The following is a 20,924-nucleotide window of genomic DNA, read 5'->3' as shown; positions in this document are numbered from 1 at the left end:
GAGAAGACTGCACTGAATATTGATAAGATCAGCAGGGTTTCTGTGCTTCAAGATGAGAGTTATATATACTAGTAGAAGGAGGACCGGGGTTAGGGAAGATGTCGCCAGCGACTAGGAAAAGGACAAAAAAGAGAGCAGGCGGTTGAGTGATTTATGTGTTTTGTGCGCTGTATGGTGGTAGTGGATGGTTTGGAGTGATTGAGAAATGTCACTAGAGGCTCAGTGTTGTACATTAGAGAGGGACTGATGTGGAGAGAGTGCGCAGAAGGGCGGGAGAGGTGAGAGAAAGCAGCGAGGACCTAGACGAAGCTGAGAGATATGGAAAAGAAATAGTGTCGTACAACTGAACAAGAAGCGTGTTTGCTTGAATATCTGGCACGGCTTGCTCATCTCCTGCCCCGTCCACATGCCATGGTTAACTGGCGAGACGCTCAGAAAGTATTGCACTTCGCAGTATACGGCACACGCGCCCCAGCGCACGAGCCCTCCGCAAGTCAGGTCTGAATCTATCGGAAGTGTCTGCTGGGATTTCCGAACAATTTACCTTGTTGAATAATTAAGCAATTAACACAAGACCACAGCAGGCGTTACTATCCGAGATATCCAAACACCCACACTGGGCAGAGGACGAGCACAAAACACAAAATCCTCTCCAGGGCCCTGATGAGAAACGCTCGGACCTTCCTATATGCTGAAACACGTGAACGAGGCCCCGGCGTCCGGCCAAGGGGGCAGCAAGATGGTTATGGCTTCCTTTAGGTGATAGACACATGGAAGATCCTCTTAGGATGTTCCCCGGGGGGCCGGCCGGCGTACATGGCTGACACTGGTGTGTACAGGATCCCGGCGGCTCGTGAAGTCCCATGTAAAGGAAGCGTTATCGGTGCATTGTGAAAGTCCGCGGCTCTCATCCACAAAGGCCGGCGTTCAGTCCATCAGTCTAAAAAGATAAAGGGCGACACCGCTTCATAAATTTGGCACAGTTTGGACCGTCCTAAAGTTGGGAAATCTGCGCCATTATCTGGCTGCTGTGTGAATAATAAGTCTGGGTGAGACGCGGAGCGGCCGGCGGCGTGGACCTCCACCACCAGGCGACAGGCACTTCTGTCTCAACGTCGCGCAGTCCGTGTCCACCACGGTGGCGGCGTTTCGGCCGTGTGCAGCCGCTGTCGCCTTTAGGCCATACCTCACGGATCGTAGCCGTATATTATATACCTGTCATGGTCGGTGCAGCTGCTCACGTCTGTGCATTCTCATCCGGGTCATATCAGTATCACCAGTGCGGCCCGTGAAGAGCGCACGGAGGCTAAGACACGTGTCCGCCATTCACAAGAAGGACACGGGCGTCTGAATGAGGCCGAAATGTTGAGGCCACACCCATTTTATTAAGGCCACACCCACTTTCCCAAACTGCCGAAGTCCTGGAAAAGTCTGGCGCTTTTTGCACAAACCAGGCGTTTGCCGCCATAACCAGTGATTACGATACGTGGGCTTTAATGTTGGGGAATGGGAAGAATCGGGGACCCAATCTGTGCAGGGACATGGAAAGTGTCCAGCACCTGGGATACGTGGAGGCCTCGCCGCGGTGTCCTTCTTTTCCTCGTCTGCGGCAACGCTCTGGTTATCCTGTGCAATCACCGCTGATCTCTACATTGTAGCGACCGATCCGATTGTTCACACTGATACATTGTAACAATCCCGATTCTACAGCACCCCCCGCAGGAAGGCGCGAGCAATGCGTTTCCATTCACTGACAGCCATCGTGAAGGTTTAGCAGAATCCTGACCGGACGTGTTGCGGATTATTGAGGCCGGATGGCGGAATCTGCTGGACCTGCCGTGGTAATCACCGGATCTCAATGTCTCTGCAGGTGGAACCATGCTGCTGGCCCAGATCAACCGCGACTCGCAGGGGATGGCGGAGTTCACCGGAGGAGGCGGCGAAGGCCACGTCACTCTGTGTCTGACCGAGGCCGTGACCGGTGACGGTAACTTTATTTTCCTTCATGAACCCTTTAATTACAGGTGATTGAGGAAAGTATGGGCCGGAGAGAAAGAGGGGGCCGGAGAGGGGCGAGAGAAAGAGGGGTCCGGAGAGGGGCGAGAGAAAGAGGGGTCCGGAGAGGGGCGAGAGAAAGAGGGGTCCGGAGAGGGGCGAGAGAAAGAGGGGTCCGGAGAGGGACGAGAGAAAGAGGGGTCCGGAGAGGGACGAGAGAAAGAGGGGTCCGGAGAGGGACGTGAGAAAGAGGGGGCCGGAGAGGGACGTGAGAAAGAGGGGCCCGGAGAGGGGCGAGAGAAAGAGGGGCCCGGAGAGTGGCGAGAGAAAGAGGGGCCCGGAGAGTGGCGAGAGAAAGAGGGGCCCGGAGAGTGGCGAGAGAAAGAGGGGCCCGGAGAGTGGCGAGAGAAAGAGGAGCCCGGAGAGGGGCGAGAGAAAGAGGAGCCCGGAGAGTGGCGAGAGAAAGAGGGGCGAGAGAAAGAGGGGGCCCGGAGAGGGGCGAGAGAAAGAGGGGGCCCGGAGAGTGGCGAGAGAAAGAGGGGCCAGGAGAGTGGCGAGAGAAAGAGGGGGCTGGAGAGGGTCGAGAGAAAGCGGAGCCCGGAGAGGGGCGAGAGAAAGGGGGCCGGAGAGGGACGAGAGAAAGAGGTCGTCTGGAGAGGGGCGCGACAAAGAGCTGGCTCATCATCGGGATTGCACTGTAGTCTAAAATATTCTGCCCCCAGAAAAAAGCGCTGTGCCAGGTGTAAACTGCATAGGGGGGAGGCTCCTGCTGCAGCCAGACAGGAGGAGGAGGTCCGGTGAAGCCACCATGTCCCATCCGTTCAGTCACCTGACTGCCGAGACCCCTGATGGGGGAGGGGTGAAAGAGGGGCCCGGAGAGGGGCGAGAGAAAGAGGGGCCCGTAGAGTGGCGAGAGAAAGAGGGGCCCGGAGAGTGGCGAGAGAAAGAGGGGCCCGGAGAGTGGCGAGAGAAAGAGGGGCCCGGAGAGGGACGAGAGAAAGAGGGGCCCGGAGAGGGACGAGAGAAAGAGGGGCCCGGAGAGGGACGAGAGAAAGAGGGGCCCGGAGAGTGGCGAGAGAAAGAGGGGCCCGGAGAGTGGCGAGAGAAAGAGGAGCCCGGAGAGGGGCGAGAGAAAGAGGAGCCCGGAGAGGGGCGAGAGAAAGAGGAGCCCGGAGAGGGGCGAGAGAAAGAGGGGCCCGGAGAGGGGCGAGAGAAAGAGGAGCCCGGAGAGGGTCGAGAGAAAGAGGAGCCCGGAGAGGGTCGAGAGAAAGAGGGGGCCGGAGAGGGTCGAGAGAAAGAGGGGGCCGGAGAGGGGCGAGAGAAAGAGGGGGCCGGAGAGGGGCGAGAGAAAGAGGGGGCCGGAGGGGGGCGAGAGAAAGAGGGGCCGGAAAGGGGCGAGAGAAAGAGGGGGCCGGAGAGGGGCGAGAGAAAGAGGGGCCCGGAGAGGGGCGAGAGAAAGAGGGGCCCGGAGAGGGGCGAGAGAAAGAGGGGCCCGGAGAGGGACGAGAGAAAGAGGGGCCCGGAGAGGGGCGAGAGAAAGAGGGGTCCGGAGAGGGACGAGAGAAAGAGGGGTCCGGAGAGGGGCGAGAGAAAGAGGGGTCCGGAGAGGGGCGAGAGAAAGAGGGGCCCGGAGAGGGGCGAGAGAAAGAGGGGGCCGGAGAGTGGCGAGAGAAAGAGGGGGCCGGAGAGGGGCGAGAGAAAGAGGTTGTCTGGAGAGGGGCGAGACAAAGAGCAGGCTCATCATCGGGATTGCACTGTAGTCTAAAATATTCTGCCCCCAGAAAAAAGCGCTGTGCCAGGTTTAAACTGCATAGGGGGGAGGCTCCTGCTGCAGCCAGACAGGAGGAGGAGGTCCGGTGAAGCCACCATGTCCCATCCGTTCAGTCACCTGACTGCCGAGACCCCTGATGGGGGAGGGGTGAACGCTCAGGGAGATTTTGTTCTTTATATGTTATTGATCCCTTCCATCTGGACAATTATTAAAAAGTTGTGGGAACCTCTTTGGAAATAGAAACCTGTGTGTCCCAGGAGCTCAGCACGGCCCTTCCTCAGGCCCCTGCGTCCTCGGCTGCAGCAGGAGCCTCTCCCCTCTCCAGTGTATTAACTCCATGGGGTGGGATTATCTCCTGTTACTGCACAGGCTTAGTATAGAAGAGATGGCCGGTGTCCGGGTGCCATCAGTAATTGTGCGGGTCCAGGGTGGGCATCGCTTTATGGGCAGCCCCCAAGGTGCAGCTGAGCAAGCTCGGTGCCTGCACGATGTATCCCGATCAGTGATTACAGTAGGACCCCCCCTCACCCCCTCCTGTGTAATACACTTAGGGGCTTTCTAAGACCCCATATAAAGGTCCTCCGGTCTCCCCAGAACTAGACCTCGGCCCCGGGACCTCTGCCGTTCTTTACTGATGACGTCTCACATCATAGATCCTTCCTGTGATGTCATATCCATGAAAGGGGGCTTACAGGGGCTTCACTTCCGCATTCGGTGAGCGCTGCGGACGATGGTGCGACCCCATATGAGCCGGACACGAGACCTGCCGCGTCTCTGCCGTCACTTGGGGCCGTAACATCAGCACCGCTCGCTCCAGTGTGACTACAAGCAAAGCGGCGGCCGAGCGTGGACATGTCGGGGGCAAATTACCCCGAAGTCTGAATGGGTCTGCGCGGTCCGGGAGATGATGGGGTTGATGCTTTTTCAGATGGCGAGAGCATGGACACCATGGAGGGTGTGAGCCTACAAGCGGTGACCCTGTCCGACGGCTCCACGGCGTACATACAGCACAATGCGAAAGGTAAGCGAGCGTCTGCCCTGCGCACCGACACCGCTCTGCTGAGCACGCGATCACTAATGATCTCCAGTCTCCTCTACAGATGGAAAACTCATGGAAGGACAAGTGATTCAGCTGGAGGACGGCTCCGCGGCCTACGTCCAACACGTCCCGAAAAGTGGTGAGTGCGTCACACTGACACCGTAAGGCGGCAGCGACATGTGGTGATCGTCGCCTCGTGGTCGCACAGACGTCACTGTAAGTTACCTGCGACTCACGTGCCGTCTGCTCCCTACAGACGCCCTGCGCCTGGAGGACGGACAGGCGGTGCAGCTGGAGGACGGGACCACCGCCTACATCCACCACTCCACCAAAGGTAGGCCCTGAGCGCTGCGCTGAGGGCGCATACTGGTGTGCACGGCATTAACCCTTCCCCACGCTCTGCACCGTGTATACCATGGTGTATACTGGTGTGCACGGCATTAACCCTTCCCCACGCTCTGCACCGTGTATACCATGGTGTATACTGGTGTGCACGGCATTAACCCTTCCCCACACTCTGCACCGTGTGTACCATGGTGTATACTGGTGTGCACGGCATTAACCCTTCCCCACGCTCTGCACCGTGTATACTGGTGTGCACGGCATTAACCCTTCCCCACGCTCTGCACCGTGTATACCATGGTGTATACTGGTGTGCACGGCATTAACCCTTCCCCACGCTCTGCACCGTGTATACCATGGTGTATACTGGCGTGCACGGCATTAACCCTTCCCCACGCTCTGCACCGTGTATACCATGGTGTATACTGGCGTGCACGGCATTAACCCTTCTCCACACTCTGCACCGTGTATACCATGGTGTATACTGGTGTGCACGGCATTAACCCTTCCCCACACTCTGCACCGTGTATACCATGGTGTATACTGGTGTGCACGGCATTAACCCTTCCCCACACTCTGCACCGTGTATACCATGGTGTATACTGGCGTGCACGGCATTAACCCTTCCCCACGCTCTGCACCGTGTATACCATGGTGTATACTGGCGTGCACGGCATTAACCCTTCCCCACGCTCTGCACCGTGTATACCATGGTGTATACTGGCGTGCACGGCATTAACCCTTCTCCACACTCTGCACCGTGTATACCATGGTGTATACTGGTGTGCACGGCATTAACCCTTCCCCACGCTCTGCACCGTGTATACTGGTGTGCACGGCATTAACCCTTCCCCACGCTCTGCACCGTGTATACCATGGTGTATACTGGTGTGCACGGCATTAACCCTTCCCCACGCTCTGCACCGTGTATACCATGGTGTATACTGGCGTGCACGGCATTAACCCCTCTCCACACTCTGCACCGTGTATACCATGGTGTATACTGGCGTGCACGGCATTAACCCTTCCCCACGCTCTGCACCGTGTATACCATGGTGTATACTGGCGTGCACGGCATTAACCCTTCTCCACACTCTGCACCGTGTATACCATGGTGTATACTGGTGTGCATGGCATTAACCCTTCCCCACACTTTGCACCGTGTGTACCATGGTGTATACTTGTGTGCACGGCATTAACCCTTCCCCACACTCTGCACCGTGTATACCATGGTGTATACTTGTGTGCACGACATTAAGCCTCTCTCTTCTCTTCTAGACTCCTACGACCAGAGCTCGGTGCAGGCGGTGCAGCTAGAGGATGGCACCACGGCCTACATCCACCACGCTGTGCAGGTCCCGCAGCCGGACACCATCCTCGCTATCCAGGCTGACGGCACGGTGGCCGGACTGCACACGGCAGAAGCTACAATCGACCCGGACACCATCACCGCTCTGGAGCAGTATGCGGCCAAGGTAATAAGAGGATAATGTGGCCCCGTGGTCATTTCCCCCCGTCCGTGCGGTGACGCCGTGTTCTATCTTCCTTAGGTTTCTATTGAAGGAAGCGATAATGTGAGCGGCGGCGCGATGATCGCCGAGGCCGAGCAGGAGAAGAAGATGCAGGTCAGTGCCGCACCAGGAAAGGCCGCGATCCGCTCCTTGCCCGGGATCCGCTCCTTGCTCGAGATCCGCTCCTTGCCCGGGATCCGCTCCTTGCCCGGGATCCGCTCCTTGCCCGGGATCCGCTCCTTGCCCGGGATCCGCTCCTTGCCCGGGAGCCTCTCCTTGCCCGGGAGCCGCTCCTTGCCCGGGAGCCGCTCCTTGCCCGGGAGCCGCTCCTTGCCCGGGATCCGCTCCTTGCTCGGGATCCGCTCCTCGCTGACGACTTAATGCCGCCATTGTTATTCTCATCTGCAGATCGTTTTACAAGGACACGGGCCCCGAGTGACGGCGAAACCCCCACAGACCAACGAGAAAGCGTTTCGCTGCGACTATGAGGGATGTGGAAAGCTCTATACCACAGCGCACCACCTCAAGGTACGGGGGCGCTCTCTACCCCCCAGAGGGATGTGTGATGACACAAAGTAACGCTGATCCCTATCCGACAGGTGCACGAGCGATCGCACACCGGGGACCGGCCGTACCAGTGTGAACACGGCGGCTGCGGGAAAGCATTTGCAACAGGTGCAGTAATCAGTCTGTGTCCGGAGCGGGGACACGGGGGCGAGAGCTGGGGGCAGAGATAATGGGGAAGCATGGGAACCTCTCCTGTTACTTTATCTTTCATTTATACTCCAGTCACATCCAAAGCTGCATTCACGTGACTGACAAAAGCCTCTCCTGACCAAAAACACAAACGCTCAGATCAGCGAGCAGTCGTATATACTCAGGAGGGAGAATGGAGGAAACTGCTGCCAGACCCCTCTGTCCTCCTCCTCCAGACCCCTCCGTCCTCCTCCCTCCAGACCCCTCTGTCCGTCTCCTCCCTCCACACCTCTCTGTCCGTCTCCTCCCTCCAGACCCCTCTGTCCGTCTCCTCCCTCCAGACCCCTCTGTCCGTCTCCTCCCTCCACACCCCTCTGTCCGTCTCCTCCCTCCACACCCCTCTGTCCGTCTCCTCCCTCCACACCCCTCTGTCCGTCTCCTCCCTCCACACCCCTGTGTCCTCCTCCTTCCGGCTCAACCACAACTGAGCAGCAGTGTGATTGCTGCTCTGGATGTCTCCGGAGGGGGAGCAGTGCTCGTTTGTGACGCTCAGGATGGTGACATCTGATTTACTTCTGCAGGTTACGGTTTAAAGAGCCACGTCCGGACGCACACGGGGGAGAAGCCGTACAGGTGCACGGAGGAAAACTGCACCAAGTCCTTCAAGACGTCAGGAGACTTACAGAAACACATCCGAACCCACACAGGTGAGAGACCCCCCGCCCCCCCACACATTGCAGGCGAGAGACCTCCTCAATCACAGGTGAAAGACATTCACAGCACAGGCGAGAGACCCCATACCTCTTCTGGAGAATATGCGGGGAGGTCCGCAGCCGCCCCCCCACGGTGCAGGAGTCACCTGATAAAAAGATGCGGCCGCCGTGAAGTGTTTATGTAGCAGGAAGGCTTTCCATTCACTGACAGCGATCAGGAGAGCGATCAACGCCGTCCTCCATCACAGGAAACTACGATCTGTGGCCCCAAATACAACACGTGGGGCCAGCAGCCGCCCAGTGCCGAGTAAACGGTTTCTGGGACTTGTGGTGGACTGTGCAGAGCTATGCATGCAGCCGGATCTCCATCAGCCACCCCTTTTCTCGTCTCTTGTCCCCTTCCACCCCCGCTCGCCCCCCTGCTCACCCCCCCTCCTCCGCCCCCACTCGCCCCCCCCTCCTTGTCCCCTTCTCCCCCGCTCGCCTCCCTCCTCCTCCGCCGCTCGCGCCCCCCCTCCTCCTGCCCCCCTTTTCCTCGTCGTCCTCTCAACCCCCACCTCCTCCCCTGCTCGCCCCCCTCCTCCTCCTCTCCTCCCCCTCCTCCTCCCCCGCTTGCCTCCCTCCTCCTCCTCCCCCGCTCGCGCCCCCCCTCCTCCTGCCCCCCTTTTCCTCGTCGTCCTCTCCGCCCCCTCCTCCTCCCCCGCTCTCCCCCTCCTCTTCGTCGTCCTCTCCGCCCCCCTCCTCCTCCCCTGCTCGCCCCCCTCCTCCTCCCCCGCTCGCCTCCCTCCTCCTCCGCCCCCGCTCACCTCCCTCCTCCTCCTCCCCCGCTCGCACCCCCCCTCCTCCTGCCCCCCTTTTCCTCCTCGTCCTCTCCTCTCCCGCTCGCCCCCTCCTCCTCGTCGTCCTCTCCTCCCCCCCTCCTCCCCCCTCCTCCTCTTCCCCCCGCTCGCGCCCCCCTTCTACTCCTCCCCCGCTCGCCCCCTCCTCCTCGTCGTCCTCTCCGCCCCCACCTCCTCCCCTGCTCGCCCCCCTCCTCCTCCCCCGCTCGCCTCCCTCTTCCTCCTCCCCCGCTCGCCTCCCTCCTCCTCCGCCCCCCCTCCTCCTGCCCCCCTTTTCCTCCTCGTCCTCTCCTCTCCCGCTCGCCCCCTCCTCCTCGTCGTCCTCTCCTCCCCCCCTCCTCCCCCCTCCTCCTCTTCCCCCCGCTCGCGCCCCCCTTCTACTCCTCCCCCGCTCGCCCCCTCCTCCTCGTCGTCCTCTCCGCCCCCACCTCCTCCCCTGCTCGCCCCCCTCCTCCTCCCCCGCTCGCCTCCCTCTTCCTCCTCCCCCGCTCGCCTCCCTCCTCCTCCGCCCCCCCTCCTCCTGCCCCCCTTTTCCTCCTCGTCCTCTCCTCTCCCGCTCGCCCCCTCCTCCTCCCCCGCTCGCCCCCTCCTCCTCGTCGTCCTCTCCTCCTCCTCTCCTCCTCCTCCCCTCCTCCTCCTCTCCTCCTCCTCCTCTCCTCCTCCTCTCCTCCTCCTCCTCTCCTCCTCCTCTCCTCCTCCTCCTCTCCTCCTCCTTCTCCTCTCCTCCCCCGATCGCCCCTCCTTCTCCCCCGTTGTTTCCACTTATGTAATTTCTGCTGTTATTTTTATTTAAATCTCCTGTGGTCGGCGCCGGCCGCTCTGTCTGTTCTGGGCGTTTCCTGTCTCCACGGCAACGTCCTGTTACATAATGTTCCCGCAGTTTGGCAGACCGTGAGTGCAGGGGGCGGGGGCTGGGAGAGAACGCCGTGTCCTCCGCCTGGAGCCCCCGAGGCCGGAGCAGAACACCGCGTCCTGAACATTGCCGCCGATCATGTGTAACTGCCGAGTCCAGAATCTGAGATCAGAGACACCGGATCATCAGATATTCCGGATTATCGGATTTACACAGCTAACACTTATAAGGGCCGTGATCTCATAGACTTGGAAGGGTTCAACCGAAGCCGCCATTCCTGCTTAACCCCTCGTGTACTGGGGTTGTGTTAGTAGCAGTTCTGATGTGTCGGGTGCCACATGCCCAGCAGAGGGCAGCATTCACATGGTATTTTACCAGCCGTACACCATAATCCGGCGTCTGATAATCCGGCATTTGATAATCCGGCACACGTTTCCAGCCGTGATTTGTGGAAATTATGAAATTGTCCTCAGATTTGTGGTTTTTTTGCTTCTCCACTAAACATCTCTCTCTTCACCTGCAGGAGAGCGGCCGTTCAAGTGTCCGTTCGAGGGCTGCGGGAGGTCGTTCACCACCTCAAACATCCGGAAAGTTCACATCCGCACGCACACGGGAGAGCGGCCGTACTACTGCTCGGAGGCCGGCTGCGGCAGAGCGTTCGCCAGCGCCACCAACTATAAGAACCACGTGCGGATACACACAGGTACCAAACAACTGTGCACCACCATGACTGCGCCCCTCCTATAACGCTCCAGCACTGATATAACCTCCAGACATTACACCATATGTGACTGATATCAGCCCCTCTTATAACGCTCCAGTACTGATATAACCTCCAGACATTACACCATATGTGACTGATATCAGCCTCTTATAACGCTCCAGCACTGATATAACCTCCAGACATTACACCATATGTGACTGATATCAGCCTCTTATAACGCTCCAGTACTGATATAACCTCCAGACATTACACCATATGTGACTGATATCAGCCCCTCCTATAACGCTCCAGTACTGATATAACCTCCAGACATTACACCATATGTGACTGATATCAGCCCCTCTTATAACGCTCCAGCACTGATATAACCTCCAGACATTACACCATATGTGACTGATATCAGCCCCTCCTATAACGCTCCAGTACTGATATAACCTCCAGACATTACACCATATGTGACTGATATCAGCCCCTCTTATAACGCTCCAGCACTGATATAACCTCCAGACATTACACCATATGTGACTGATATCAGCTCCTCTTATAACGCTCCAGTACTGATATAAACTCCAGACATTACACCATATGTGACTGATATCAACCCCTCTTATAACGCTCCAGTACTGATATAACCTCCAGACATTACATCATATGTGACTGATATCAGCCCCTCTTATAACACTCCAGTACTGATATAACCTCCAGACATTACATCATATGTGACTGATATCAGCCTCTTATAACGCTCCAGTACTGATAAAACCTCCAGACATTACATCATATGTGACTGATATCAGCCCCTCTTATAACACTCCAGTACTGATATAACCTCCAGACATTACACCATATGTGACTGATATCAGCCCCTCTTTAATGCTCCAGTACTGATATAACCTCAAGACATTACACCATATGTGACTGATATCAACCTCTTATAACGCTCCAGTACTGATATAACGCTCCAGTACTGATATAACCTCCAGACATTACATCATATGTGACTGATATCAGCCCCTCTTATAACGCTCCAGTACTGATATAACCTCCAGACATTACACCATATGTGACTGATATCAGCTCCTCTTATAACGCTCCAGTACTGATATAACCTCCAGACATTACACCATATGTGACTGATATCAACCCCTCTTATAACGCTCCAGTACTGATATAACCTCCAGACATTACATCATATGTGACTGATATCAGCCTCTTATAACGCTCCAGTACTGATAAAACCTCCAGACATTACATCATATGTGACTGATATCAGCCCCTCTTATAACACTCCAGTACTGATATAACCTCCAGACATTACACCATATGTGACTGATATCAGCCTCTTATAACGCTCCAGTACTGATATAACGCTCCAGTACTGATATAACCTCCAGACATTACATCATATGTGACTGATATCAGACTCTTATAACGCTCCAGTACTGATATAACCTCCAGACATTACACCATATGTGACTGATATCAGCCTCTTATAACGCTCCAGTACTGATATAACCTCCAGACATTACACCACATGTGACTGATATCAGCCCCTCTTATAACGCTCCAGTGCTGATATAATCTCCAGACATTACACCATATGTGACTGATATCAGCCTCCTATAACGCTCCAGCACTGATATAACCTCCAGACATTACACCATATGTGACTGATATCAGCCTCTCTTATAACGCTCCAGCACTGATATAACCTCCAGACATTACATCATATGTGACTGATATCAGCCTCCTATAACGCTCCAGCACTGATATAACCTCCAGACATTACACCATATGTGACTGATATCAGCCCCTCCTATAACGCTCCAGCACTGATATAACCTCCAGACATTACACCATATGTGACTGATATCAGCCTCTTATAACGCTCCAGCACTGATATAACCTCCAGACATTACACCATATGTGACTGATATCAGCCTCCTATAACGCTCCAGCACTGATATAACCTCCAGACATTACATCATATATGACTGATATCAGCCTCCTATAACGCTCCAGCACTGATATAACCTCCAGACATTACACCATATGTGACTGATAACAGCCTCTTATAACGCTCCAGTACTGATATAACCCCCAGACATTACATCATATATGACTGATATCAGCCTCTTATAACGCTCCAGTACTGATATAACCTCCAGACATTACACCATATGTGACTGATATCAGCCCCTCTTATAACGCTCCAGCGCTGATATAACCCCCAGACATTACACCATATGTGACTGATATCAGCCTCTTATAACGCTCCAGCACTGGTATAAACTCCAGACATTACACCATATGTGACTGATATCAGCCTCTTATAACGCTCCAGTACTGATATAACCCCCAGACATTACATCATATGTGACTGATATCAGCCCCTCTTATAACGCTCCAGCGCTGATATAACCCCCAGACATTACACCATATGTGACTGATATCAGCCTCTTATAACGCTCCAGTACTGATATAACCCCCAGACATTACATCATATGTGACTGATATCAGCTCCTCTTATAACGCTCCAGTACTGATATAACCTCCAGACATTACACCATATGTGACTGATATCAGCCCCTCTTATAACGCTCCAGCGCTGATATAACCCCCAGACATTACACCATATGTGACTGATATCAGCCTCTTATAACGCTCCAGCACTGGTATAACCTCCAGACATTACACCATATGTGACTGATATCAGCCTCTTATAACGCTCCAGTACTGATATAACCTCCAGACATTACATCATATGTGACTGATATCAGCTCCTCTTATAACGCTCCAGTACTGATATAACCCCCAGACATTACACCATATGTGACTGATATCAGCCCCTCTTATAACGCTCCAGTACTGATATAACCTCCAGACATTACACCTTATGTGACTGATATCAGCCTCTTATAACGCTCCAGTACTGATAAAACCTCCAGACATTACATCATATGTGACTGATATCAGCCCCTCTTATAACACTCCAGTACTGATATAACCTCAAGACATTACACCATATGTGACTGATATCAACCTCTTATAACGCTCCAGTACTGATATAACGCTCCAGTACTGATATAACCTCCAGACATTACATCATATGTGACTGATATCAGACTCTTATAACGCTCCAGTACTGATATAACCTCCAGACATTACACCATATGTGACTGATATCAGCTCCTCTTATAACGCTCCAGTACTGATATAACCTCCAGACATTACACCATTTGTGACTGATATCAGCTCCTCTTATAACGCTCCAGTACTGATATAACCTCCAGACATTACATCATATGTGACTGATATCAGCTCCTCTTATAACGCTCCAGTACTGATATAACCTCCAGACATTACACCATATGTGACTAATATCAGCCTCTTATAACGCTCCAGTACTGATATAACCTCCAGACATTACATCATATGTGACTGGTATCAGCTCCTCTTATAACGCTCCAGTACTGATATAACCTCCAGACATTACACCATATGTGACTGATATCAGCCTCTTATAACGCTCCAGTACTGATATAACCTCCAGACATTACACCATATGTGACTAATTTCAGCCTCTTATAACGCTCCAGTACTGATATAACCTCCAGACATTACATCATATGTGACTGATATCAGCCCCTCTTATAACGCTCCAGCACTGATATAACCTCCAGACATTACACCATATGTGACTGATATCAGCCTCTTATAACGCTCCAGTACTGATATAACCTTCAGACATTACACCATATGTGACTGATATCAGCCTCTTATAACGCTCCAGTACTGATATAACCTCCAGACATTACATCATATGTGACTGATATCAGCCCCTCTTATAACGCTCCAGCACTGATATTACCTCCAGACATTACACCATATGTGACTGATATCAGCCTCTTATAACGCTCCAGTACTGATATAACCTTCAGACATTACATCATATGTGACTGATATCAGCCCCTCTTATAACGCTCCAGTACTGATATAACCTCCAGACATTACATATGTGACTGATATCAGCCTCTTATAACGCTCCAGTACTGATATAACCTCCAGACATTACACCTTATGTAACTGATATCAGCCCCTCTTATAATGCTCCAGTACTGATATAACCTCCAGACATTACAACATATGTGACTGATATCAGCTCCTCTTATAACACTCCAGTACTGATATAACCTCCAGACATTACATCATATGTGACTGATATCAGCCTCTTATAACGCTCCAGTACTGATATAACCTCCAGACATTACATCATATGTGACTGATATCAGCTCCTCTTATAACGCTCCAGTACTGATATAACCTCCAGACATTACACCATATGTGACTGATATCAGCCTCTTATAACGCTCCAGCACTGATATTACCTCCAGACATTACACCATATGTGACTGATATCAGCCTCTTATAACGCTCCAGTACTGATATAACCTTCAGACATTACACCATATGTGACTGATGTCAGCCTCTTATAACGCTCCAGTACTGATATAACCTCCAGACATTACACCATATGTGACTGATATCAGCCTCTTATAACGCTCCAGTACTGATATAACCTCCAGACATTACATCATATATGACTGATATCAGCTCCTCTTATAACGCTCCAGTACTGATATAACCTCCAGACATTACATCATATGTGACTGATATCAGCTCCTCTTATAACGCTCCAGTACTGATATAACCTCCAGACATTACATCATATATGACTGATATCAGCTCCTCTTATAACGCTCCAGTACTGATATAACCTCCAGACATTACATCATATGTGACTGATATCAGCCTCTCTTATAACGCTCCAGTACTGATATAACCTCCAGACATTACACCATATGTGACTGATATCAGCCTCTTATAACGCTCCAGCACTGATATTACCTCCAGACATTACACCATATGTGACTGATATCAGCCTCTCTTATAACGCTCCAGTACTGATATAACCTTCAGACATTACACCATATGTGACTGATATCAGCCTCTTATAACACTCCAGTACTGATATAACCTCCAGACATTACACCATATGTGACTGATATCTGCTCCTCTTATAACGCTCCAGTACTGATATAACCTCCAGACATTACATCATATGTGACTGATATCAGCCCCTCTTATAACGCTCCAGTACTGATATAACCTCCAGACATTACATCATATGTGACTGATATCAGCCCCTCTTATAACACTCCAGTACTGATATAACCTCCAGACATTACATCATATGTGACTGATATCAGCCCCTCTTATAACGCTCCAGTACTGATATAACCTCCAGACATTACATCATATGTGACTGATATCAGCACCTCTTTTAACGCTCCAGTACTGATATAACCTCCAGACATTACATCATATGTGACTGATATCAGCCTCTTATAACGCTCCAGTACTGATATAACCTCCAGACATTACACCATATGTGACTGATATCAGCCTCTTATAACGCTCCAGTGCTGATATAACCTCCAGACACTACATCATATGTGACTGATATCAGTCTCTTATAACGCTCCAGTACTGATATAACCTCCAGACATTACACCATATGTGACTGATATCAGCCTCTTATAACGCTCCAGTACTGATATAACTTCCAGACGTTACACCATATGTGACTGATATCAGCCTCTCTTATAACGCTCCAGTACTGATATAACCTCCAGACGTTACACCATATGTGACTGATATTAGCCTCTTATAACTCTCCAGTACTGATATAACCTCCAGACATTATATCATATGTGACTGATATCAGCCTCTTATAACGCTCCAGTACTGATATAACCTCCAGACATTACACCATATGTGACTGATATCAGCCCCTCTTATAACGCTCCAGTACTGATATAACCTCCAGACATTACACCATATGTGACTGATATCAGCTCCTCTTATAACGCTCCAGTACTGATATAACCTCCAGACATTACACCATATGTGACTGATATCAGCCCCTCTTATAACGCTCCAGTACTGATATAACCTTCAGACATTACACCATATGTGACTGATATCAGCCTCTTATAACGCTCCAGTACTGATATAACCTCCAGACATTACATCATATGTGACTGATATCAGCTCCTCTTTTAATGCTCCAGTACTGATATAACCTCCAGACATTACACCATATGTGACTGATATCAGCCTCTCTTATAACGCTCCAGTGCTGATATAACCTCCAGACATTACACCATATGTGACTGATATCAGCCTCTTATAACGCTCCAGTACTGATATAACCTCAAGACATTACACCATATGTGACTGATATCAGACTCTTATAACGCTCCAGTGCTGATATAACCTCCAGACATTACATCATATGTGACTGATATCAGCCTCTTATAACGCTCCAGTACTGATATAACCTCAAGACATTACACCATATGTGACTGATATCAGCCTCTTATAACGCTCCAGTACTGATATAACCTCCAGACATTACATCATATGTGACTGATATCAGCTCCTCTTATAACGCTCCAGTACTGATATAACCTCCAGACATTACACCATATGTGACTAATATCAGCCTCTTATAACGCTCCAGTACTGCTATAACCTCCAGACATTACATCATATGTGACTGATATCAGCCCCTCTTATAACGCTCCAGCACTGATATAACCTCCAGACATTACACCATATGTGACTGATATCAGCCTCTTATAACGCTCCAGTACTGATATAACCTTCAGACATTACACCATATGTGACTTATATCAGCCTCTTATAACGCTCCAGTACTGATATAACCTCCAGACATTACATCATATGTGACTGATATCAGCCCCTCTTATAACGCTCCAGCACTGATATTACCTCCAGACATTACACCATATGTGACTGATATCAGCCTCTTATAACGCTCCAGTACTGATATAACCTTCAGACATTACACCATATGTGACTGATATCAGCCTCTTATAACGCTCCAGTACTGATATAACCTCCAGACATTACATCATATATGACTGATATCAGCCCCTCTTATAATGCTCCAGTACTGATATAACCTCCAAACATTACACCATATGTGACTGATATCAGCTCCTCTTATAACGCTCCAGTACTGATATAACCTCCAGACATTACATCATATGTGACTGATATCAGCTCCTCTTATAACGCTCCAGTACTGATATAACCTCCAGACATTACACCATATGTGACTGATATCAGCTCCTCTTATAACGCTCCAGTACTGATATAACCTCCAGACATTACATCATATGTGACTGATATCAGCCCCTCTTATAACGCTCCAGCACTGATATTACCTCCAGACATTACACCATATGTGACTGATATCAGCCTCTTATAACGCTCCAGTACTGATATAACCTCCAGACATTACATCATATGTGACTGATATCAGCCTCTTATAACACTCCAGTACTGATATAACCTCCAGACATTACACCATATGTGACTGATATCTGCTCCTCTTATAACGCTCCAGTACTGATATAACCTCCAGACATTACATCATATGTGACTGATATCAGCCCCTCTTATAACGCTCCAGTACTGATATAACCTCCAGACATTACATCATATGTGACTGATATCAGCCCCTCTTATAACGCTCCAGTACTGATATAACCTCCAGACATTACATCATATGTGACTGATATCAGCCCCTCTTATAACGCTCCAGTACTGATATAACCTCCAGACATTACATCATATGTGACTGATATCAGCCCCTCTTATAACGCTCCAGTACTGATATAACCTCCAGACATTACATCATATGTGACTGATATCAGCCCCTCTTATAACGCTCCAGTACTGATATAACCTCCAGACATTACACCATATGTGACTGATATCAGCCTCTTATAACGCTGCAGTGCTGATATAACCTCCAGACATTACACCATATGTGACTGATATCAGCCTCTTATAACGCTCCAGTACGGATATAACCTCCAGACACTACATCATATGTGACTGATATCAGTCTCTTATAACGCTCCAGTACTGATATAACCTCCAGACATTACATCATATGTGACTGATATCAGCTCCTCTTTTAATGCTCCAGTACTGATATAACCTCCAGACATTACACCATATGTGACTGATATCAGCCTCTCTTATAACGCTCCAGTACTGATATAACCTCCAGACATTACACCATATGTGACTGATATCAGACTCTTATAACGCTCCAGTGCTGATATAACCTCCAGACATTACATCATATGTGACTGATATCAGCCTCTTATAACGCTCCAGTACTGATATAACCTCAAGACATTACACCATATGTGACTGATATCAGCCTCTTATAACGCTCCAGTACTGATATAACCTCCAGACATTACATCATATGTGACTGATATCAGCTCCTCTTATAACGCTCCAGTACTGATATAACCTCCAGACATTACATCATATGTGACTGATATCAGCCCCTCTTATAACGCTCCAGCACTGATATAACCTCCAGACATTACACCATATGTGACTGATATCAGCCTCTTATAACGCTCCAGTACTGATATAACCTTCAGACATTACACCATATGTGACTGATATCAGCCTCTTATAACGCTCCAGTACTGATATAACCTCCAGACATTACATCATATGTGACTGATATCAGCCCCTCTTATAACGCTCCAGCACTGATATTACCTCCAGACATTACACCATATGTGACTGATATCAGCCTCTTATAACGCTCCAGTACTGATATAACCTTCAGACATTACACCATATGTGACTGATATCAGCCTCTTATAGCGCTCCAGTACTGATATAACCTCCAGACATTACACCTTATGTGACTGATATCAGCCCCTCTTATAATGCTCCAGTACTGATATAACCTCCAAACATTACACCATATGTGACTGATATCAGCTCCTCTTATAACACTCCAGTACTGATATAACCTCCAGACATTACATCATATGTGACTGATATCAGCTCCTCTTATAACGCTCCAGTACTGATATAACCTCCAGACATTACACCATATGTGACTGATATCAGCCTCTTATAACGCTCCAGTACTGATATAACCTCCAGACATTACATCATATGTGACTGATATCAGCCCCTCTTATAACGCTCCAGCACTGATATTACCTCCAGACATTACACCATATGTGACTGATATCAGCCTCTTATAACGCTCCAGTACTGATATAACCTCCAGACATTACATCATATGTGACTGATATCAGCCCCTCTTATAACGCTCCAGCACTGATATTACCTCCAGACATTACATCATATGTGACTGATATCAGCCCCTCTTATAACGCTCCAGTACTGATATAACCTCCAGACATTACATCATATGTGACTGATATCAGCCCCTCTTATAACGCTCCAGTACTGATATAACCTCCAGACATTACATCATATGTGACTGATATCAGCCCCTCTTATAACGCTCCAGTACTGATATAACCTCCAGACATTACACCATATGTGACTGATATCAGCCTCTTATAACGCTGCAGTGCTGATATAACCTCCAGACATTACACCATATGTGACTGATATCAGCCTCTTATAACGCTCCAGTACGGATATAACCTCCAGACACTACATCATATGTGACTGATATCAGTCTCTTATAACGCTCCAGTACTGATATAACCTCCAGACATTACATCATATGTGACTGATATCAGCCCCTCTTTTAACGCTCCAGTACTGATATAACCTCCAGACATTACACCATATGTGACTGATATCAGTCTCTTATAACGCTCCAGTACTGATATAACCTCCAGACATTACACCATAGGTGACTGATATCAGCCTCTTATAACGCTCCAGTACTGATATAACTTCCAGACATTACACCATATGTGACTGATATCAGCCTCTCTTATAACGCTCCAGTACTGATATAACCTCCAGACGTTACACCATATGTGACTGATATCAGCCTCTTATAACGCTCCAGCACTGATATAACCTCCAGACATTATATCATATGTGACTGATATCAGCCTCTTATAACTCTCCAGTACTGATATAACCTCCAGACATTACACCATATGTGACTGATATCAGCCCCTCTTATAACGCTCCAGTACTGATATAACCTCCAGACATTACATCATATGTGACTGATATCAGCCCCTCTTTTAACGCTCCAGTACTGATATAACCTCCAGACATTACACCATATGTGACTGATATCAGTCTCTTATAACGCTCCAGTACTGATATAACCTCCAGACATTACACCATAGGTGACTGATATCAGCCTCTTATAACGCTCCAGTACTGATATAACTTCCAGACATTACACCATATGTGACTGATATCAGCCTCTCTTATAACGCTCCAGTACTGATATAACCTCCAGACGTTACACCATATGTGACTGATATCAGCCTCTTATAACGCTCCAGCACTGATATAACCTCCA

At 50.2% G+C, this 20,924-nt stretch overlaps 1 protein-coding gene across 2 annotated transcripts in view; it reads left to right on the top strand.

Moving 5' to 3' along the window:
* ZNF143 (zinc finger protein 143) overlaps window positions 1-20,924 on the top strand; it is an 84,898-nt gene that overhangs the window by 8,630 nt on the left and 55,344 nt on the right. Inside the window, exons 2-11 of one of the 2 annotated variants that reach the window (XM_073659015.1) lie at window positions 1,871-1,987; window positions 4,695-4,787; window positions 4,867-4,944; window positions 5,062-5,139; window positions 6,426-6,622; window positions 6,698-6,772; window positions 7,067-7,186; window positions 7,258-7,333; window positions 7,936-8,061; window positions 10,283-10,462. In XM_073659015.1, coding sequence (XP_073515116.1) covers window positions 1,871-1,987; window positions 4,695-4,787; window positions 4,867-4,944; window positions 5,062-5,139; window positions 6,426-6,622; window positions 6,698-6,772; window positions 7,067-7,186; window positions 7,258-7,333; window positions 7,936-8,061; window positions 10,283-10,462 — 1,140 coding nt within the window. Of the gene's footprint in view, window positions 1-1,870; window positions 1,988-4,694; window positions 4,788-4,854; window positions 4,945-5,061; window positions 5,140-6,425; window positions 6,623-6,697; window positions 6,773-7,066; window positions 7,187-7,257; window positions 7,334-7,935; window positions 8,062-10,282; window positions 10,463-20,924 lie in introns of both variants that reach the window. The other variant, XM_073659014.1, reaches the window with a different exon arrangement.

Source organism: Phyllobates terribilis, unplaced genomic scaffold (assembly GCF_046119375.1).
Source record: "Phyllobates terribilis strain yellow unplaced genomic scaffold, ASM4611937v1 Scaffold_13__5_contigs__length_258822181, whole genome shotgun sequence".
NCBI classification, from domain to species: Eukaryota; Metazoa; Chordata; class Amphibia; order Anura; family Dendrobatidae; genus Phyllobates; species Phyllobates terribilis.
This window is presented reverse-complemented; position numbering and strand designations above follow the sequence as displayed.